Source organism: Ipomoea nil, unplaced genomic scaffold (genome assembly GCF_001879475.1).
Source record: "Ipomoea nil cultivar Tokyo-kokei standard unplaced genomic scaffold, Asagao_1.1 scaffold1125, whole genome shotgun sequence".
In the NCBI taxonomy this organism is placed as follows: domain Eukaryota; kingdom Viridiplantae; phylum Streptophyta; class Magnoliopsida; order Solanales; family Convolvulaceae; genus Ipomoea; species Ipomoea nil.
The window spans coordinates 1,004,192-1,026,770 of record NW_017617553.1 but is presented as its reverse complement, the minus strand read 5'-3'; the positions used below and the strand labels follow the sequence as shown (position 1 = coordinate 1,026,770).

At 34.5% G+C, this 22,579-nt stretch overlaps 2 protein-coding genes across 2 annotated transcripts; both read left to right on the top strand.

Moving 5' to 3' along the window:
* Nucleotides 1-3,836: 3,836 nt before the first annotated feature.
* On the top strand, nt 3,837-12,241 carry LOC109183399. Its single transcript, XM_019333479.1, has 16 exons — nt 3,837-3,948; nt 4,141-4,611; nt 4,714-4,743; nt 4,864-4,950; nt 5,027-5,082; nt 6,016-6,099; nt 7,018-7,090; nt 9,638-9,693; nt 9,774-9,879; nt 9,965-10,033; nt 10,552-10,638; nt 10,881-10,931; nt 11,544-11,667; nt 11,780-11,832; nt 11,952-12,097; nt 12,235-12,241. The coding sequence occupies exons 2-16, from the start codon at nt 4,141-4,143 to the stop codon at nt 12,239-12,241; spliced, it is 1,500 nt and encodes a 499-aa protein (XP_019189024.1). The 5' UTR covers nt 3,837-3,948.
* LOC109183435 lies at nt 11,756-21,958 on the top strand. The gene is made up of 25 exons (XM_019333527.1): nt 11,756-11,832; nt 11,952-12,080; nt 12,470-12,551; nt 12,635-12,669; nt 13,432-13,501; nt 13,609-13,791; nt 13,943-14,101; nt 14,254-14,275; nt 14,354-14,468; nt 14,549-14,668; nt 14,850-15,170; nt 15,270-15,376; nt 15,932-16,109; nt 16,214-16,322; nt 16,446-16,540; nt 17,745-17,843; nt 18,317-18,383; nt 18,707-18,792; nt 18,888-19,169; nt 19,242-19,431; nt 19,964-20,080; nt 20,563-20,773; nt 20,863-21,048; nt 21,195-21,515; nt 21,625-21,958. Exons 3-25 carry the CDS (start codon nt 12,485-12,487, stop codon nt 21,860-21,862), a joined length of 3,378 nt encoding a protein of 1,125 aa, XP_019189072.1. The 5' UTR covers nt 11,756-11,832; nt 11,952-12,080; nt 12,470-12,484; the 3' UTR covers nt 21,863-21,958.
* Nucleotides 21,959-22,579: the final 621 nt, after the last annotated feature.

Genomic DNA, 22,579 nt, shown 5'->3' with positions numbered 1-22,579 from the left:
GACTATATTATCTTGCATTTGTAAACTTAGAATTACCTATTTAACCCGCACGGGCTTAGCTCAATGGTTTAGTGGGTAGTATTTGGGAGAAGAGACGAAGGTATGAACCTCGGCGGCGGCAGTGCGGGAATTAAGTCCAAAGTGGGCAGATTCCTTGTGCGTATCAGCATTTGGCCCTGTCTGCTGAACCATTGAGTCACCGTGATTTACAACTTCCCACAATGCTCTGTCGGGTCGGAGTGTGGGGGGCCATTGGGGTTGGGGACTCAACCTTTGGAAGAAGAATTACCTATTTAAATACGCAAATTCAACCTTCAATTATTTATGCATGAACAATTTCAATATAATCCTGTCTTAATATACTTTAAAGTACTTATTTAAAAAAAAAAAACATTGGACATTATTCCAATCGCGCAATGCGCGTAAAAAACTAGTATTCTTATAAAATTTTAGAGACGGATAGGTATATTGATTTTATTTTTATTTATTAACTGATATTTGAACAGATAAAAATAATAAGATAATGCACTGAATCTTAAAAATTCCGGACTATGCTGCTCAAAAGACCTCTTGTACGTAAAATATAAATAGAGATGAGTGAATTTAGAATTATTTGCACAATTCAAAATTTATCTTTTCCTTTTTAAGACTTTGAGTGAGTTTATAAGAGACTAGGTTATAAAAAAAATATAGAAAATTTTACTTTTAGCTATGACTATTGTTGTATTGTCACATTTAGTTAGATTCTTTTAATTTTGTCATATTATATCACTGATTTTTATTTGTTTGTCACAACTAGTTCATTATTTAAAATTTTGTTATTTCATCATTTAATAAAGAAAACTAACACATATTTTTATTATTCAAACATCTATTCCAACATATAATTTCTCTCCCACTTATAAACTTTTATTATAATTGAATGATTAAATTACATATTAGTCACATTCAAAAAAAAAAAAATTACATATTAGTCATATATTTATTAAATGATAGAATAATAAAATAAAAGAGCATTAATTGTGACAAATAAATAAAAGTTAAGAATGTAAATTGAACAAAATTAAGAAGCATGATTAAATATTGTACTATCATAAGAGCAACCACAATAGTAGTTTTTGAGGAAGAAAAAAATAGGAATTGATTTTTATCTAAGAGCATTCTCATCAGCTCTAAATTTTTCATGGTTTTTGAGGTGTCATTTAGGAGGGAGGGGAGGAAAAAAAAAATGAAATAAAAAAAAAAAAGAAAAAGAAAAAAATTATTCTGACAATTAGAGTGGCTGCCAGCTAGCCCTCTAACATTTTACCATTGCTTACTTTTTTTTTTTTTTTTGACGTGTAAGAATAATTTTTCCGTTGCTTAATTCTTTTATTAGTGTTCCCATATGTTCTTTAGGTAAGCAATCAATTTTTTTTTTTTCCGAAAAAACCCTAACAAAAACTCAAAATGTGGATGCCTCTAATGGAAAAGGAGTTTTTTTGACTAAATTTTTTTCTTGCAAATATAATTTTTGGATGGAGTCTATTCTCTTAGCGCATAATGCTTTTAGTTTTTTGAAAAAAAATGGTCAAATAGACCCATAAACTTTACCCTAAAGGTTAATTAGGCCCCTAAATTTTAAAAAAGTTCAATTAAACACTCAAACATGTCAAATTGGGTTAATGAAGCCCAAAAACCGACAAATGACCTGTTATTACAGGTCATTTCAATTCCGGCGACGGATTCCGACCACCGGTGACATTTTTCGGTTGCCCGGTCGTCTTCCACTGGAGAAGACGACCGGACGGTTGCCTTCTCCATTGGAGAAGGCGGAAGGCGGCCGTCTGCCGCCTTCTCCAGTGGAGAAGACGACTAGACGGCCGTCTTCTCCAATGGAGAAGACGGCCAGATCTGGTCGTTTTCTCCAATGGAGAAGGCGGCCGTCCGGTCGTCTTCTCCAGTGAAAGACGACCAGACGGCCGGAAAAAGTTGCGCGGTTGCCGGAAATGTCGCCGGTGGCCGAAAAATGTTGCCGGTGGCCGGAATTCGTCACTAGTGGTCGAAATCCGTCGCCGGAATTGAAATGACCTGTAATAACAGGTCATTTATCGGTTTTTGGGCTTCATTGACCCAATTTGACATGTTTGAGTGTTTAATTGAACTTTTTTAAAATTTAGGGGCCTAATTGACCTTTGGGGTAAAGTTTAGGGGCTTATTTGACCATTTTCTTTAGATTTTTTTTTTTTTGGTCAACATTTATTAGTTTTTTTTTTTTTTCCTCTTTCACTTACTTCTTTTTCTTACATAACTCGTAAAAAATCTTCTTCTTAAGGACTAATTGTAAAGTTTTCCAAAAAAAAAACAAATTGTAAACAAAAAAATCACCTACGATTCTAAGGCCCTGGCCCCACTCTGACACAAGTGCAGCGTGGTAGCCCATTGCACATCCCCGCGCAGTTTAGCAAGAGCGTTACTATCTTGGGTTTTTGACTGAAAGGGGAAGTGACATTGGGTTATGGACAATATTAGGAAGTTTTTTTTTTTTTTTTTTTTTTTTTTTTTTTTTCTTTTGACAATATTAGGAAAACTGAGTTTGGGAAACGCGACTGTAGTCAAAATCACATTTCCCAAACTCAGGTGGGTCGCATATATACGGTACTGACAACCGCATTTGAGAAATGCTGCCGCATTTCCCAAATGCGGTTGTCGTATACACAAAGTGATACGATAGCCGCATTTGGGAAATGCGGCTATGCTATTAACATCGCCGATGACCTGCTTTGTCTATCTATAATTCGATATATAAAATAGATCAATAAATAGATAAGTAATTAGCAGTGTTTAAAAAAGATGAAAATAATAAATTGTATTTGAACTTTAGCGTTGCCCCACTGCTAATGCTTCTAGATCCACCATGGGAAAAACTTACATATCTTCTAGATCCGCCTGGAACCACTCCCACCGCCGTAAAGTCAACCGGATTCCAGAGGTGACCGTCGGACTCCCCAGGTAGGCGAAACTGTGGCGTCGGAGAAGCTCCCAGGCGAGAACACCCACCGGAGAAGCGAGCAGCGAGCGTCGGAAACACACACATCTACTGGTGCTTTTGTCGCTATCGGAAATTCCAAGAGAGATACGAACAAAATAGTTGTATGTCATACTCGGACTTTTGCCGTTTACAAAACCACCAAGAACTCTAACAGTACTGTAAAGCTTCAATCGTTCAAACCACAAAAACAAGTTTGGGACCGCCGAGGACAAAAACACAGGTCGCCGGCGATGTTAATAGCATAACCGCATTTCCCAAATGCGGCTATCGTATCACTTTGTGTATACGACAACCGCGTTTGGGAAATGTGGTTGTCGTATATTATACGACAACCGCATTTCCCAAATGCGGTTGTCAGTACCGTATATATGCGACCCACCCGAGTTTGGGAAATGCGGTTTTGACCACAACCGCGTTTCCCAAACTCGATTTTCCTAATATTGTAAAAAAAAAAAAAAAACTTCCTAATATTGTTCATAACCCAACGCCACTTCCTATTTCAGTCAAAAACCCTACTATCTTCCCATACAAGGCAATGCTAACTTACGCATCGTACGGAAAAGGGATATGCGCAGCGCACACATTACACACATAGTCATGCACCCCGCACCCGGTGCCTTAACGTTGGCTACCAGAAAACAAAGAAGTGCGCATTTACGCATACCGGCGCACAATAGCCTCAGCCGTAATTTTATATATATATATATATATATATATATATATATCATGCATTTCTGTCCATCTTCCACCATTCTTCTCTCTCTCTTTCTCCCTACTAAAATAGCAAACTCAGAACTCCAAAAAAAAGCCCTTCCTCTCAAGCAACAAAAGTCTCTCTTGTTTTAGCACTCCAGTTTCATTAACCTTTGAAAGTTGGAAAATTTTTCTTCACATTTTGTTATACCGAAGCATAAAAGGTAAAAATGGTCTCGCATATAGAAACAATTGTTATTACCATCTGTTATATGTAGTCATATCTTTATCCAAAAAACCTCGATCGTTTATCAATATATATATGTGTATGTATATGTATTTTCTCGTTTTTTTCTTGTGTTGTTCAGAGAGGAAAATGGAGGTGTAGTTGAAGTTAGTGGTTTTTGAACGCGCAGATGGACTTAAGAACTCCTTCTCCAAATCGAGTCCGCAAAAGGCCTTTGTCAGATGTTTACTCTGAACCACCGCCCAAAAAGAGGATTAGCGATGAAGATGTAGGTGCGGCGAGTGGTGGTTATAAGAAACAAGTTTACTCAAAAATGGCGAAAAGGATTTGCAGCATGGAGGATGAAGAAGATACGAGCGGTGTTCAGAAAGGTCAAACATTTAGTTTTCGAGTTCTTCTGCCAAACGGTACCACTCTGGAGATGAAAATACGCGAACCGGGTAATGATATGTCCGTTGATAAGCTTGTGGCAGCTATACGGGCAGAGTACTTAGCCTTAAAGTGCAGAACAGAGTCGCACATGAGGGAGATTAATTGGAAGAGCCAGAACTTGTATATTTTGGATCCTTTTGACAGGAAGCTTAAGGGCTTGGATTTCAGGAGGTTGAATCCGAGAAAATCCTATTTGTTAAGGCTTCATGTGAGTTTTTTGCCTGCATTATCTTTTGTGTTTACATATTTCTGTTCTGTTCTGTTCTGTTCTTTTCGTTTTGCTCATTTTGATAATTCCATTTCAATACAGGATGGCTCAATTGAAGCAGAAATATTTGAGGTTTGTTGCTATTTTATTTTTTAAAATTTATTTTTCTATGAACCAATACTTCTTAATAATGTGAATCTTTGCTCTGCCTGATTCAAATAGCAAGTGACTTCTCCTTTTTGGCTTGTGTAGAATATGTGGGATCTTACTCCAGATACTGACTTGTTAAAAGAGTTACCTGAAGAATACTCATTTGAATCTGCCCTTGCTGACTTAATTGTAAGCCTACATCATGCATTTCACTTTCAGTTGATATACAATAATTTGGTAGTGACTCACTTTATATGCTTATCAGGATAATTCATTGCAAGCTGTATGGTCTAATCATGAAAATGAGAGGAGATTAATCAGGTATCAACTTTTGAAGTTGATTAATTTGTTGGTTTTTCAAGTGAACTATCAAATTTTTTGTGGCATTTTCCATTTTCACTTAAAACTGTCACTTGATTATTCTAGACTTGTTTTAATAGTGGTTCAATTTGATATAGCGGCCAAAGATGATGTATCATTTTAACTTAATAAGGAACTAGTTTGTGACCAATAATGTTTTGTAAAGTATGCATAACTATTATATAGTCTTTAACTAAACTAAAAAAACCTGCACTGATCTCTTCATATGCTTCTGGATATACATATTATACAGGCTTTGGTCTTGCTCAGTAAACTTGTTTATCTGTTTAAGAGATAGCTAAAAGAAATTTGAAACTTACACATCAAGGCATGAATGAAAAAGGACAAGAAGCTCACTACAAAATGTCTTCATTCCAATGGAACTATATGCAAAAATTTTACAGTGTAATTATCATGGCAACCAAGTAAAGGATGAAGTTGTGACTGGTAGTGATGGAATTAGAACAGTGATTGAATGGAAAATAGGGGAGATGCTCACTGCAAAATGCAATGATTTTATCCTGATGGAACTATATGCAAAAATTTCCTCATTTGCTTTTTGCATTTGGTCAATAATAAAGTTAACATATCCATGTTAGATTAGCATAATGGTATTTTCTATCTCATCATGATGGTCCTGACAGTTAGAGCAATGCTTGTTACACCATCCGCCTACCTATTTTACAAGTGTTTTTTTTTTTTTTTTTTCTTCTTCTTCTTCTTCTTCTTTTTAATTTTCTTGGCCGCAAGTTCTAACCTCAAAACTTTATTAAGGTTATACATAATGTAATACTCCATTTTTATTTTCTTTCCTTTTTATTTTGTTAATTGGTTGGATTTAATGATTTGCTTCAATAAATTTTAAAATTGACCTATACTTCCCTTTATTTGCAGTGTGAAGTTGTTCAAGGACAAGATTACAATATTTGATTCAGGCCTTGGAATGGATGGGAGTGCTGAAAATTCTATAGCCAAGTGGTATAAGTTATTTGGTTTGTTGATTTTACTTGGAATGTAGAGAATTTTTTTGAAGTGGTGTCTTCCAAGGGTGGTTAATACAATTTTCTAGTTACTGTCTCAAGGAAATTCTGCAGCTTTGTGAAGTTACTCAAATAAACTACTTAAGTGGTTTAAAGAGTCTCAATTGTGTTGTAAAGTGCCATAGTGAGTGATAGCAAATGAAAAAAATGTCATTTCCATTTAATGTTAGGGTTAACTTATAGGGTTTCAATAGTCTTCCAAATCTTAATGTTTTGAAGATCTTATGATGTCGAAAGAGATGCCAACATGTCTACATTTCTAATTAATATATTTATATAAGGTTTTAGAGTAATTTACATTGGGAAGGGACTTGTTTTGTAAATAGTGAATGGCAGTAGGAGAAAGGGTACCACATAGAAAACGATAAAAATTTGGTTCTGGTATGATTAATCATTAAATCTATTTCTCTGGTATCTTCAATTGGCAATTTCCATGTTACTTATGATACTAAAAATGGTTAATCTTTTTTTTTTTTTGTTTACCTTAATAAGAGATAAATTTATTAGGTGCTAGGAAATTTATGGATCTCAGAAAGTTAATGGTCATGATTTGGTTGGTTCTTTTTACTATTTACTCCACTTATAAGGGAATATTTAAATAGTGTACTGCAGTTTCTTAAAATTGGCTGAAAGTTTGATAAAAAGGCTGCTAGAGCTGCGATGTTGAGAAAATTATCATTACAGATTGTATAGACAACACTGCTTTGTATTAATGCCCTTCCATATTGTACCTTAAATGCTTTTGCATTGCATAGTAATCTTGACAGTTCATTATTATAGTACTTCTTACGTGCTCATTACCTTCATGACAGATTTATCTTCTTTTGTCTCTTTATACGTTTTCATTTACTTTCAGGGGAAAGATGGGGGCATCTGTACACCGGTCATCAAAAGGAAAGGCCATAGGATGCAAACCTCCTTACCTTAAGGTGATTGATTTTATTTTATGGTAGCATCTTATCAAATTATACAAATGTATTAAGGAATTAACATTATGGGAGGATAAAGACTTAGTTTTTGAAAATTTTAAGATTATCTAAATGTGGCATCTAGATAATTTGTTCAGGTTTTGTGGCCAAAGTGCTTACCTGCTGAGACTTAGATAATTTGTTCAAGCCTGAAAAAAAACTTAACTAATTATAGGGAAGAAAATCCTATAATCTAGGAAAGTAAATAAAAGGATAACTAAACTAGGAAAGAACAAAATTAGTATCACTAATTACAGATCTAAAGCATATGCATATCAATTCTAATATTTCTACACTCCCCCTCAAGTTGAGTTGTATATATCATACAAGCCCAACTTGGAATTGAATTCTTCAAAGCTTGTTCTAGGTTGACGCTTTGTAAGGATGTCGCATGTCGGCAATCTGTTTCTTTGTAGGATTGTAGTTGAGTTCAATGATCCTTGAATTCACCTTCTCATAAATGAAGTGCCTGTCTATTTCAATGTGCTTTGTTCTATCGTAATGAATCGGGTTCTTAGCAATGCTGATGACAGCTTGAATATACACTTTGAAAGATGCAAGAGCCTCAATTTTCAAACTAATTCAACAACCTTTTAATCCACATCCCAGGAAAGTATTTGAGGGATACTAGATCTTTGATCTCAAATTCTGATGTAAGAAATCTCTTGAGGTTTGGAATCTCACCTGAATCGTCTCCCATTAGGGTTATGTCATCCACATAGACAATGAGCTTTTCCGGCTTTCTTATTGAAGAGATTTTCACAAACAAGGTATGCTGGCACTGAGTGTATCCAATTTTTACAATTGATTTTGCAAACCTATCAAACTATGCCCGAGGTGATTGTTTGAAGCTATAGGGAGATTTTTGTAGTTTGCATACCAGTCGTCCATTGGAGTTCTTCAAACCTGGTGGAATTTCCATATAGACTTCTTCTTCTTCCAATTCTCCACTTAAAAATGCATTTTTTTTTTACATCCAACTGGTATAAAGGCCAATCACAATTCATAGCAAGTGATAATACAACTCTTACTGTATTGAGTTTGGTGACAGGAGCAAAGGTCTCCTGATAGTCAACACCATATGATTGAGTGAACCCGTTGGCAACCAACTGAGCCTTGAATCTATTGATACTCCCAGTTGGATTGTACTTGATAGTGAAAATCCACTTGCATCCAATTGCATGTTTTGCTTGAGGCAACTCAACAAGAACCCATGTGCCATTTTTCTCGAGAGCATTGATTTCCTCATCAACAACAATCTTCCATTTGGGATTTCTTAGTGCCTTGTGGATGCCTGTGGGAATCTGGACAAGATCCAGAGAAGAGACAAAGGCTCAATGCATAGGATTTAATTTCCCATAAGCAACATACCTTTCTATAGGGTGACTAGTGCAAGTTCTAACACCCTTCCGATGAGCAATAGACAAATCAAGATCATCAATAGCAGAAGGTACCAACTCATGGGTCATATAGTCCTTACCTTCATGATTTTCAAGGTCATGTGAGCTCAGATGTGTGTTTGAACAGTCCTTGCGTTGCATGTTGGTCTTTATATTTTCAAGTTTTCTCCTATTATAAACAAGAAGTTCACACCCTTCTGATGAGCAATAGGCAAATCAAGATCATCAATAGCAACAGGTACTAACTCATGTGTCATAGAGTCCTTACCTTCATGATTTTCAAGGTCAAGCGAGCTCGGATGTGTGTTTGAACAGTCCTTGTTGTGCATGTTGGCCTCTATATTTTCAAGTTTTCTCCTATAATCAAGAAGTTCTTTGTTGTTGTCTTCAAGTGGTGCTAGAGGAGGTGAATTTTGTGGAGTGTTTTCTGAGGATGGGTTGATTGTAGGTAGAGAGGATGACGGGTGGTTGACCATGTTTTCTGGACTCACATCTGATTGAAGAGGTAATAGAGAACTGGATGATGTAGGTGATAAATTAGGTTGAGTTGGAGTAGTTTGATGCTGGTATGGTAGGACATTAAGTGGAAAGAAAGGTAGCCTGATTGTCCTGAAGTGTTTCCCAAAGTTGATATTCCTTCGAATGTTCCCCCGGAATACCAGATTTGGGAAATAATGATTGGTGGCAATGTTGAATGTTGTTGAGTTCCACGTAGAGTGATGGTTCGAGATATTCATCTATTTTTTAAACCAAAGTAAAAATTACTAATAAATAAACAATAATTTGAAGGAATGTTTATTTGTGCTCACTACAAGATGTGTTTCACTTATTTCAGAAGCTGTCTTGAAGTTGATCATTTTCAACTTTTATATGTAGTGTTAATTGACTTTCTTTGCTCCTGAAGTAACTGCATGAGATAATTTGGTTTTTATTAATTAAAATTGTACAAGCAACTGAATCCAAACTAAAGATGTTGGTGCAATCAGTGATAATTTGACACTTTGCTCAGTGGTGAAGTGAATGCTATATTTATAAAATAGGCTAGTGTAAATTTGCATATTCCAGGATGATATTCACTATGTTACCTCTAATATACTTGCGATTGCAGCCTTATTTTGGGATGTTTGGGTATGGAGGGCCTATTGCATCTATGCATTTGGGAAGGTATGAATTGTTAAAGAAATTCTGAGTCTTATCTTCAGCTAAATAAGGGAATAATTCTCATGTATGCTGTGGTATTACAGGCGAGCTGTTGTTTCCTCAAAGACAAAAGCATCAAAGAAAGTGTATATATTACATCTAGAGAGAGAGGATTTACTCAGTTGTTCCTCTTCTGAAAAAACTTGGAGGGTGGGGATTATTCTTCTCTCTCTCCCCCCTTGTTTCATCCCTGTCACCGTCTCATGTTTTTGTGTTTTCCATCTTACTATTGCAGACTAGAGGTGGTCTTAGAGACCCCTTGGATTCTGAAATTCAAGAATCACCCCATGGAAGTTTTACCAAAGTACGGAGTAACATTTTTTCCATTCTCTTCAGTTTAAATCAGTTCTTTCATATGGTCTTTTATTTTTATATGACTTTGTCTTTTCAAATACTTCTATAAAGCCTGAATAATATTTGAAACTGGAATTTGCTATATGTTTATCTATTTGTTCTGGTGAAGTGTTCATTGAATTACACACTAAAATTATACCTCAAACTTATGAAAATAATTTCACTTGTTGACCTACTTTTGATAATCTCAATTGTGCCAGATGGGGAAGAAAGATAAGTAATGTGGTCAGGGATATCTGCATAGCAGGGTCCAGCTTTTTCAAAAAGTTAAATGTTTTATTCTCAAGTTGAATAGCAGTTCCATGTAATTATTACTTTGGAGAAGGTGCTAATCATAGGAAGTACTTCAGTTACATAAATGCTTAAAACTTTATATATATCAAAAACAGAAAAAGGTCATAAAAATGCATTAAAATTCTTTCCCTTTTATAAAGCATTAGTGCGGCTTTGAATTTTTTATACTGACAGGTTGAGATTTTTGAACCAAAAATGAGGTATCAAGAAATAAAGAAACTACAAGGCAAACTGAAAGACATTTACTTTCCTTACATTCAGGTATGTTAGAAATTTTCATACGTAAAAATCGATTCTTGTGATTACTTCTAAGTTCTAACCCTTTCTCTCTTTCTTTTTGTGTTCATCTAAATCCTGAATGTGTTGTTTGTATGCTTTCATATTTTAGGGAAAGGGGTTGAGGAAATTGTGTATATATGATATGTCAACTAACTAACCCACCATAATGAATTCTATTTTGACATCCTGTCTCATCTACTGATTGCTTCCATTTCCATGGGCAGTGTGATGAAATATCTGAAACAGGACGAACGACAATGCCTACTGAATTTCAGGTTTGATACCCTTTGAACTGCATCACATTTTTTATATATTTTTCACAGAGGACGTCCTTTATTTGGTTTAGCTTTTACTCTTCTGAGTAGAAAGAAGTGGATTTTTTACAAGCTTTAGACACACACACATTCTTCCTTCAATGCACCATTCTAAATGCTTGTGTTTAGGAGGCTTTATTATTATTTTTTTTTCAACTTAAGTATGAAGTTGCCACAAGTAATGCACTTCTTGATATTAGTGCTACTTGTGAATAGGGCCCTAATTTACAACTGCTATCTGGTCTTTCGTTATTCTTTGATCTATTTGTTGCATGGAAATACTATAGCTGTATAGAAACCTACATAAACTGGATGTAGTTAGATGAATATACTGCATTAATTCCTGTTCTCTTTCACACTGCTTGGCACATTCATGCCCTTGTGTCAGTTTCTTTAGATATTTAACATTGAACTTTGGTTTTGTAATTTAATGATGTGTTTGTATGGATAATAGAACACATTTTATTTAGAGTTGCATAAATATTGAGGAATTTCAAATGATGTTTAATGTAATTTTAAGTTATAATAATTTCATATACTTGAACAGTATTACTCTTTGTTGACATTTCACAGGTCAATGAAACTAATTTGGCTGAAGTCTTGGGTGGAGAAGTGGCTATTACAAACCTATTCTCTTGCAATGGTCCAGACTTCACATTGCAACTGCATTTCACTTCAGATTCCTGTTCAAAACAAGGTCCACATAATGCTCTAATTGATCTATTATGACAAGTTGACTAATAATTTTGTACTTGAATACAGGCATCTGAACGCCTTTCTAATGTAAAACTTGAAATCTTCATGAATAGGACATCAAGAAGCAAATGCTCGCCTTAAATGTGTTTATTTTCCAGTTACTCAGGTATTATCTTATTGTTTTCTCCATCTTCTTTGCCAAATGGAATTTGGAAATGCTTTTTTAATGAAAACTAACATTCTAAATTTACATTCATGTCTCTGCTCCAATGCTGTTGAGTGTAGGGTAAAGAAAACATTGAAAGGATACTTGAGAACTTAAAGGATGATGGTTATGAGAACCTAGAGAACTTTGAAAGTTTTAGCCGTGTTACTGTCCGACGCTTGGGTCGCCTGCTTCCAGATGATCACTGGGTTTGTCAATTTGAACTGTTCTTTAATTACATAGTAACTATTAATTGTAGATTTTTTTTATTTGGAGCCAATCACACAATCTTGTTTTCATTTTAGTCGCTCCTGAATTTAAAAATCACTGTATTTCCATTTGAAATTTCTGAAAATCATTTAGAATTTGATCCTACTATTGTTCCATCTATCTATCTATATATATATATATATATATATATATATATATATATATATATATATATATATATATATATACATAAATACTTGGTGGATGTCTGCCACATCTTTAACCCATAAATTATTGTATAAACTCCAGCTCTACTTGTGTCTGTGCATGTGTTTATGCATGCTAAGTGTTGAACAATATAATATCAGCATTTCCTCTGGAATTTCAGCCTTGGCTTCCATTTATGGAACCCAAACAAAGAAAAGGAGAAACCCTTAAAAGATGCTGCTTTAGAGTAAAATGTTTTGTAGGTACGACCATTGTTTATTAACAACTACTACCACAGTGTTAGTGTAACAATTATTTGCTTCCTAAAATGATGTTTAATTTGTAGATACTGATGCTGGTTTCAACCCAACGCGAGCAAAGGTATGAATTGTGCCTAAAATTTCCATTCAGTTCACATTCAATTCCTGAGGAATGTCTTAATATCTTAAGACCTTTGATATATCCATGGTGGCTCTGTCATTCATAGGCTAGCCTGCATGTTGCCTTTATTTGTTTGGTTCCCTTTTTATTTTGAAGATAAATTCCCTTTTTTCTAGGAACTTCAATTACCTTGAATATAAGTTAAATTTGTGTTCCACTTAAAATTTAATAGCAAATTTGTGTTCCCTTTAGGTGGTGGTGTTAATAGTTATGACCTGCAGCAACTTGTTTAATTTACTCTAAAATCTAACATAATTGGTCTCTTTAGTCTTTACTAAATATTTGTGGTATTTTTTCATCCAGCAGAGTCAGATCCTGGTGTGTTATTCTAAGTACAGTCTCTCTCCTTGATGTTAACTGCACTATAAAAAAAGTCACATCTTTCAATGAATTCAGATATTACTACTGTTATAGGGAATTATGTATCAAATGGATGACACAGATCCTGGTAACAAAATTAGATCGAGATGCTCACAAGGGTGTTATATAACAATGAAAAGATTTGGTGTCTGGTGAAATATTGAAAATGATAATTTATCTGGAAAGTGCTCCCATATTTGCAGATTTATAAAGTTCTAGTATTGGCACTTATCGTTTTGGTTTCAAATTGTTCCAATAATGCAAATGCAATTAATATGGATAAGATTTTTCATGTTACGTATTTCTTCTCGCTTTTACTGATCTCTGAATTTCATTACCTAGACAAATTTAGCGCATGGCAGTCCTTTTACCATTGCACTAAAGAACTTTGGCAACAAAACCCCTGAGGAAGGTACTAGATTTTCATCTATCAATTGTTCAACTTTTTTTTTTTTTTTTTTTAAAAATAAATAGTAAATTGTTTTGTTGCTCATTGTGGTGGACAATACTTCCCTGTAGATGTACATGTTGAAATTTACAAGGATGGAAAAGAGTTGTCTTTTTCACAACTAGAAAAGCAATATCATGAATGGATCTCTAAGATGCATGAAAGATATGATTTGGAAATTGAATCAGGCGACGATCAACCTACCCTTGTACTAGGCTATGAGAACAGAAAAGAGCTTGGTACATCATCTGATGGTAAGCATTGCATACATATTTAGTGGAGTTTATTCCTTATATCATTTGTCTTGTTTTGTATCACACAACTGCTTGACATAGATTCTCACATTAAAATCATTTATTAACAATACTATTGTTGTTTTTTGTTCCTATGGTTCGACTTTTTTAGTTTTGAGGGTTCATAAAACTCTCAAGAGGAAAGGAATTACCTGGAAATCAGGACAGAGAATCAAAATTCTGAAGGGAGCATGTGCAGGCTTTCACCGGGCAAACACTTTTGCCTCTCTAGAGTTTATTATCCTTGAAGGATGTGAAGGCGATGTTGGTGGTAGGTTCAGAACTTAATGGTTAATATATGTTTAGAAAACTCTACGTACGTATTAGGAGCTAGCATGTGTCATTTATTACTGTTTAAGTATTAGCTCCGTTAACATTCTTGTTGTTTTGCTAAACTAATAAGTTTTCTTTAATTATATGTAGGTAATGCTAGGATTATCTGCAGGTAAATTTATTACTTGAAGTTTCAAGATATTTCTACCAGGATCTGAAGCTTCTTTCTTTCATTGTGTTGCACACTTAGGCCACTGGGAGTCCCCACTGAGGATGGTTGCAAACTTTCTTTTGATAAAGGAATTGCTAACATAGATCTACGTGGCTCTAAATCTTTACCATTTAGTGTCATTGATTCCAAGAAGGTAATTTTACTTCATTTTCTGAAGATTGATGGTTCAGTGTCATGAGAAGTTATTAAATAATTATGTGTCACTTAATGCAGTGTATACCAGTTAATGATGCTGAGTGGGAATCCCAGCTTCTGAAGCACCGTCATGAAACCACCCCATCGTCAATTGAATTATTGGATGCCAATCATTCTCTAGACTTAGATGTTAGTGAGGTCAGTTTACAAATGCAGTTTCATATTTCTTCTGAGATTGTCTTATTTGGTAAGTAATTAGTGAATGTTGAGTTTTTTAAAATTTAACCAACCACGTATCTTCATGAACTATATCTCCAAGGCAAACTGTGAACCATTGCTTTTGACTAACATGTTTTGTTCAATTATGGCCTTATCACAGATGTTACCTGGTGATATAGTTGATGCTGGACATAACCCTCCAGAAGAAATCCTTGCCATTGTTCGTCCTGCTTCATACAATTCTGCTGTGGCTTCTATGAAATTGGACCAGAAGTACATACTTAAAGAAAGTTTTGAAATGAGTCTGAACATCAAATTTTCGGCTTCAGATGGAAATGACGAAAATGCCAGTCATGTTTATTCAAATCGAATAAAACCATCATTGCATAAAGGGTTAGTTGGGGTTTACATATTCCCATTGAGAAGTAAGTTGCCGAAGCTATTTCACAAAGCTGGAGTATATTCTTTTCTATTTTCACTTGTAAGTAGCATTAACTCATGTTTGGTGTTTGTAACTGCATTCCTAGTAAGTTGTATAACCCATTTCTAACCATTGATTTCATAAAATATAATTCTTTAGAAAAAAACTTCTTGTGCAACTTATGAAAAAAAAGTGCGTGTGCAAGCTTTGTCTGAGGCAGTGAGTTGGGGACTTTCAAGTGAAAACAGCATAGAGTATAGAACACGGTAAGGCTTCTTCTGTTTCATACATATTTTTTGGATTTCAATCCAGCAGCTTCTACCATGTTGATAAAATTGAAGGATGTGTTCCGTCTCAACTATAAGTTTAAGCTAATAGGGAGACTATACGTTTATATTTTTTATATTATATGTTTGACACACCCCTCAAGTGTAACAGCTCAACAAAAAGTTTAAGTTAATAGTGATACTACATATTTATATTTTACACATTATATGCTCAGCAGATTATATTTAAGTACTAAACATGATACCCTGCGCCTATGAGTCTTTTTTTTTTTTTTTTTTTTTTTTTTGTGATGGCTTGCATTGTACTTTGGTCAAAGTGATGATTACTTGTTCTACTTAAGTTTTAAAGTAAAATATGTCCTTCATACTTCATGTTGCATATAATATACAATCTAAATATTTGTGAAACCCAAAGCTTTTCTTTTTTGCTTCCATGTAAGTTAATTTTCTCTGTTTAACTTGTTAGAAATACCAGTTTTTCTCTAGTTTCACATATAAATAGCTAATATGGTATAAATGTAATTGTTTGGACAGGGTTGGTGAACCTCTTCCATGTATCAATATTGCCTGTTATGATAGATACATGAACCGCATACCGTTCAAACCTATTGCTGATGTTGTAATCAAGTTTCATTCTGAACATGATGGTTTTGCTTACGACCATGCTATGGATGTGTATACATCACAAGATAAATTTTCTTTACGTATTAAGGTCTTTATTTTATATTTGTCTTTATTATATAATATATATACTGATGAATATTCTTAGGGCTTCCCATATAAACAGTTTACCTCTTCAAATATCAAATTATGTAGGGCCTCCTTATTGTAACCAGTGAACTAGACAAGATTGGACCAAACTATGGAACTACTTTGTCTATATGTTCAGAGGACGAATTATTTTCTGTAGCCATTCCAGTTCAAGGTACATTGCATGTTTAACTGAACTGACATCTCAATCTACGTTTTTACTGCACTGGAATGCAAACAAATTTCTATTGTATAGTTTCTTGAAAGAATTTCTTAAATTTCTTTTTCCTTTACTTAGTTTTGCCTGGGCCACTGCACCATATCAGTGTTCATCCACTAAATTATGGACAGAAATTGTTACCTGGACTTATGGTTAAGGAGCTTAAATTGGAGGTATGTAATACAATATTTTTTTAAGTCTGTTATTTGAGATTCATATGAGACATATAATCCATGTGGCCATCTGCAACAACTAGATTTGAAATATGGCTAAAGCAATTCTAGGAATCACAGGATAAAGTTAGGAACAGTAAATTCTACTAAAGTACATTTTAGTTCATCTGGATTGTCTTGGAGACATTTTCTTTTAACAATTCAGAAGATTGGGTAACTGATTCATAGATCAGTGACATTTTCTTTAGCCATGTGCTGACCCATAGATCATTAGGTCACTGGTTCAAGCACTAGAAAGTAGAAACAGTCTATATGAAAACAAGGGTAAGATTATTCACCTTTTCGTCCCTGCATTATGCAAAGACCTTGCACTAGGTCAAACCTTTTCAGCTTACAAATATCAAATTAGAATCCAGTAACTAGAAAATAACAGCATTGACTTCTGAGGATGAATTTTTTGTTTCTGGATTGATGATTTGAGATCATTATTGATCTTTTTTTTTTTTTTTTGATGACGAGGAAACCTCACAACCCTTTTGGGTGTGAGTAAACCCCCCTGTCTTGTGACCCTAGCCTAGCCAGCAAAGGACCACAAGGACGTAAACCAGCCTAGGTTACCCATAGCTGACTGGCTCAAACCAAGGGGGCAAGGATTTGAACTCGTGACCTTGTTGTTACAAGCGTGGATCTCTTGCCATCTTGGCTGGGGTTACCCCCAGATCATTATTCATCTTCTTTGAATGTTATCATGCTTAAGGTTGATAAAATTATAGTCAGAACTGACAAGCAGGGGACAAGGCACTAAGGAATTACACCAATTAAACAATCAGTTACTTTACATATTTACACTTAATTATAGCATTAGATTCATTCTATTGATGAGGTATCATACTATCATCCTGTCAAAATAAATATGGAAGCTATCTATGACTTTGGTAGTTACTATAACAAGTATTTTTGTGGTATTATTTTATATCTATTGCCATTTATGTTTCTATTGACTATTGAAATATCTTGAAATATGTTTCAACTTCCTTCCCTTCATGTTCTGTGAGTTTAAGAGTCTTCTAAATAGGGATAGTGTAAGGGTCATTGTTTACCTGTATATATCTATGCTATGTTTCCATAAGAAGGGAGTTAGATGAATCAATAAAAGATATTTCCTGTTATTCAACAGTTTCTGACATTAATTATCTCTCTATAGATGTTGGATGAATATAATAATCATATCCAAAAAGATGAGGAAATCAAACTGCAGATGGATGGATTCTGTGCTTATGATCAAGGTTGTCTTATGTGTAAGGTATTTACCTTTTCTATAGACATTTGTTCTGTGAAGTGATTTGAATTTAGCGTTTTACTATTTTTCTTTCTTAAAATGAGTCTCACTCCAAGATATTTTTACTGTCTATGTATGTGCATCTTGGCATCATATTTAATTATGGAGGAATTTATGATGTTTGAGATGTGTGAAATTTAGTCAAACAATATATAGATTAATCTCTGGCTACTGAGAAATCTAAGATATTCTTGAAATTAATTGGTTTTTTTTCTTTTGAAACTTTTGCTTTATCTCTATGACAATTAGTTGGCATGAAGTGTGATGGATGATAAATTTTTGCAACTGGTAAATAAATCTTATCAAATTCTCCTTTCGTTTCACTTTGTTGTCATTTAGAATATAGTGATTGCTTGTGAATGGACCAAAAGCAATGCTCATTGTTCTCCAAGCCAAGCATTAGTAAGAGTTTCTAATCAGTGCTTGTTCCAACACAGGTAGATAAAAATGGTTTTATAAACCTTGGTGGAGTACTGAAAGTTACAGCAGGATATGGTAAAAAAGGTGCGTTTTTCATACAATTTATCCATCCTGTCACGTCTTTGCTTTTCAATGGAAAAAATAAAAGAAAGAAGTAGAGAATATTATGCCTTGCTTTTTCTATTGTTAGCTCTCATGTCAGAATAGACTTCCCTACCATTTTTAGTAAATGGTTTATGAGTAAACAGTTTATCATTCCATGTAATACTCTGCATTCTTCATGTTAGCTGTAATTTATTCCTTATGCTGATTGGAATTTGGTAGCGTGCCAGACCTGGTCTTTTCAGCTGTAAGTTAAATAGCTGCATTTTGATTTTCCAGTAACCACTTATTTTTATCATCTACAGCTTCCCTCTCTGTTTTTTCTGGTGATAAATCAGTTTTCAAACAAGAATTTCAAATTGAGGCAAGAGAGCTGCGAATTGCATCAGAGGTATGTAACTATGTCTCTATTTTATTTTTTGTTTTTGAAAATAAAAGGAATTTAAATTGCCTTAAATTGTTGATCCATTATTTTATTGATATCAGATACCTGAAGATTGTGTTCCTGGTTCTCATTTGGAGAACATCATCTTTGAGGTCATAAATTCTGAAGGAGAGGTTGATGAAAGTATCCATGATGATGAAAAAAGTGGTCAGCCCCACACTCTTACTATAAAATCTGAGTTGTTGAAGATAGATGAGACTGTGAGATACAGCTTCTGTCACGGTCGCTGCACTGTTCGTAGCATCACTCTCCCAGAAGATGAAGGGAAGTTCCATTTTGTAGCAGTTCATTCCCGTTACATGGAGTTGCAGTTGCGTATAGAGGTTGTCATTTCCCCGATATTTCATTTTTGGTTTTTTGACGTGTATGATGCTAACCAAATAATTCATATATAGGTGAATACAAAAAAAGCTGTAGAAGCAGACTCTGGATATTTCCAATCTCAAAGTCCAGAGAGGCAGATATTAAACAAAGAGGTTGAAAATTTCCAATATCGAAGTGCACAGAAGCAGATCTTTCCATATGAGAATTCATCCCCCTACAAAGCTCCAAAATTGGAGCATGATGAAAGCGAAGCTGATCATATAGTTAATCATAAGGTGAGCTATTAACTTCACAAGCATGAAGACATTTCTGTGATGTAATATAAAAATCCAACGTTTTCTGAATATGACTGTTGTTAGATGTGTGGGCATGGCTATAGTTAATATTTTGTGTTGCACACATTAAATATATGGGTGTTCAAGTTGTTTTCACCAGCCATTAGCTTTATTCTTTTAATTGGAGCCAAAGACCTTTTGACAATGAGTGCAGCTATTTATCTGTAAGGATGGGGCCTATACATTTTTTAAAACTAGAACTGCAGAAATATCTATGTTATATTGACTGTTAGATTTTTTGGGGGCATATTAGCAGCAACTGATAGTTAATACCTCATAAATTCCATTCCATATTCATCTCCCTGAAGGAGCTCGATTATAATTCCAGGCAGTCCTTTAAGGATTAGGTTTCTTGGCTTGGTCAAGCTTAATCATAAACTTTGTACCTTCTTCTAATAATCCAGCTGGTTTATACTGCTTTTGCTAATATTTAATATATTTGGAATGTTTTTCTGCCCAGATGTTGGAGGATGAAGTTATCCATTATGCTCAACTCAGTCGTCAGTGTGAAATCGAACTGCAAATTCTTGATTCCAAGAAATCAAACATTCAGACAGAAATTTTCAACTTGGAAGGTCAGATATTAATAAGTGTTGTTCAAACATTCTATGCAGTGAGCAGCCTACTCCTATATACTCGGCTCTCAATTGCACCGTCTCTCATTAATGAATTTGTTGTGGGCTTAATTAAAACAAGAGTCTGATCTCTATAGTTATTCACTTTCCTTTCTTAAATCAAAGCAACAACAACAAAAAAAAAAAAAAAAAAAACTTCTGCATTTCTTGTAATAGAGTGTGATACAATTTTCTATTCATAATTTTAAGAATGGGCAGATTTACTCTTTTCTGTGCAACTTTTCTGATGAATAGTTCCCTTATGCTCATAGCGATTACAGTACAGAACAGAATCCTTCAGCTTGTTACTTAAATCCTGATAATAGAATTATAATAAACAAATCTCCAATTCACTGAGTTGTGCTGAAAAATTAAAATCTTTTGAGTTAGTGAGTTTATACCCCAATGGTATCCTTGACAACTCTGTTTTATTCATGGTGCAGAATCTATTGGACTTTCTTCTTCTCAGAATTGTTGCTGCACTCAAGAATCAATTATGGAGCAGATTAGTGGCATGGGTGACTCAGCAGCTGCCATTGCCTGCAAACTGATTGAAACACCTTCATCATCTGTAGAGCTACATCATGAATTTGCCAAAGAGATACTAGTTGTGGTTGCACTACTTGGATTTGCTGAAAGCTATGAGCTTAGCAGGTTAACACTCTCTTTTGTTTATTCTTGATGATTATTTTAAAAACATGTAAATTTTGATTTCACTAGAATTTGGTATATTCTTGATTTAGGATTTTAGCGGAGTACCTTGGTGAGAAACAAATGCTCGCTGTGGTTTGCAATGCCCATGCATCATCTGTTGGTGCCTCCAAAATGCATGGGTACTTGAGCAGTGCAGATGCTCTTAGTACATTGGCTAATAATCTTGGAACCTCTATTAATGGAGGATATGATATGATATGCCTCAATGATATAAGGTAAGCTATAATACATGCTCAACCTAGTTAATCTTTCATCTTTAGTACACATTCAAAGAAAAAACAAAACAAAAAAAAACTGCACTGAGTAGTGAGTACCATTTCTACATGCACTCAAGATTCTTGAAGTGTTAGTTGTTTTGCAGGCCTTACACAGGTGAGTTGAGCATTGGTCCCCAAAGAAGGCTAGCAATAGTGAAACCTGCTTTACCAAATGGGGAGAGCCCTCCAGGGTTTTTGGGCTATGCTGTCAATATGATTCACATATCTGCAAAACATTTGCAATACAGAACCGCCTCGGGTCATGGTCTTCGCGAGACTCTATTTTATCGTCTTCTGGGTGAGCTCCAGGTCTACGCAAACAGAGATTGCATGTGCATGGCTAGTTCCTGCTTTAACAACAACCCCGCTGTTTCTTTGGATGGTGTCATCATGAGAGGAAATGGTGTCACAACCCACGCATTTGGGTAAGCGTCTACTACATACTATATGAGATCGAGCACACTTTCTTAATTATTTATTTTATTTGGTGCAATCTTATTATGGTATTTTCTATATATGCTCTTTCCTCTTCAGGGATCCATTCATTATGTTTCCAGTCTTCTCAAAAGAGCAGCAGATGAATCTGATGACAGTGAATCCAGATGTACTAAATCTGCTCAAATATAAGAAGGTACAACTCAGGGAGGTTCAAAATGATATTGAAAACGAAAGAATGGCATATGAGGAAATCAATAACAAGTTTATTGGTTTTCGTGATGCATATGTCAATTTAACTCAGGGAAGTAGTAGTGTGCAAAATACATACAGTTAGGCCAGGCCAGGTTAAATATGAAAATATATAGATAGTGAATGATGGTTTATATCAATTTTTGTTGGGGTTAAAAACTATTATGTAATGACATTAGTGCAAAATTCACCTCACCTCCGGGCTCCATGCATGCGGGATGTGTATAGTTTTTGTACGTTGTCTATATTAAGTGCAGGACAGAACAGATGTAAACTAGTAGGGTTTTCATATATTCAAGCCTACATTAATTTTTGAACCCTTTGACAATTGACATAATGATACTTTATCATGTCGATTAGATGACAAATGACATTTTACCTCATATTGCAAGTCTTTAAGTATGAACTTTATAATTATGTGAACTATGAGTAATGATTATTTTTGTTTTAGTGTAGAGTATTTTAAAATCTTATTTATTAAATTAAAGGAGTGTTAAATTTATTTTTTCAAAGTATATTTTTGTCATGTTATTATATTGTTGCGTGCTTTTTATGAACTTACTATTCGATCTTTTCCATCAAGTACATATCTAACTTATTTGATGTTTATTTTTTGCATCTCATTTTTCACATACCATTTCCGAGTATATGAAAAAAAGTCTTGCATTGGTGGGACATTACCAACAGCAACATCAACATCTAAAAATTTCAATTCACTAGTTTAACAAGATTGACTTTCACTCTCACTTTGATTTGTAGTTGCATTTGGTTTAGCATACAATGAATTGTATATCTCATACTT

Bases quoted from the DNA above. Each gene is read 5' to 3' on its own strand.
- LOC109183399 (XM_019333479.1), top strand. From the start codon at position 4,141: ATGGACTTAAGAACTCCTTCTCCAAATCGAGTCCGCAAAAGGCCTTTG. The intron at 5,083-6,015 runs GTATCAACTTTT...CTTTATTTGCAG, and splicing joins AATGAGAGGAGATTAATCAG to TGTGAAGTTGTTCAAGGACA. The intron at 9,880-9,964 runs GTGGGGATTATT...TTACTATTGCAG, and splicing joins CTTCTGAAAAAACTTGGAGG to ACTAGAGGTGGTCTTAGAGA.
- LOC109183435 (XM_019333527.1), top strand. From the start codon at position 12,485: ATGGAACCCAAACAAAGAAAAGGAGAAACCCTTAAAAGATGCTGCTTT. The intron at 14,102-14,253 runs GTAGGTTCAGAA...AATTATATGTAG, and splicing joins ATGTGAAGGCGATGTTGGTG to GTAATGCTAGGATTATCTGC. The intron at 20,774-20,862 runs GTTAACACTCTC...TTCTTGATTTAG, and splicing joins GAAAGCTATGAGCTTAGCAG to GATTTTAGCGGAGTACCTTG.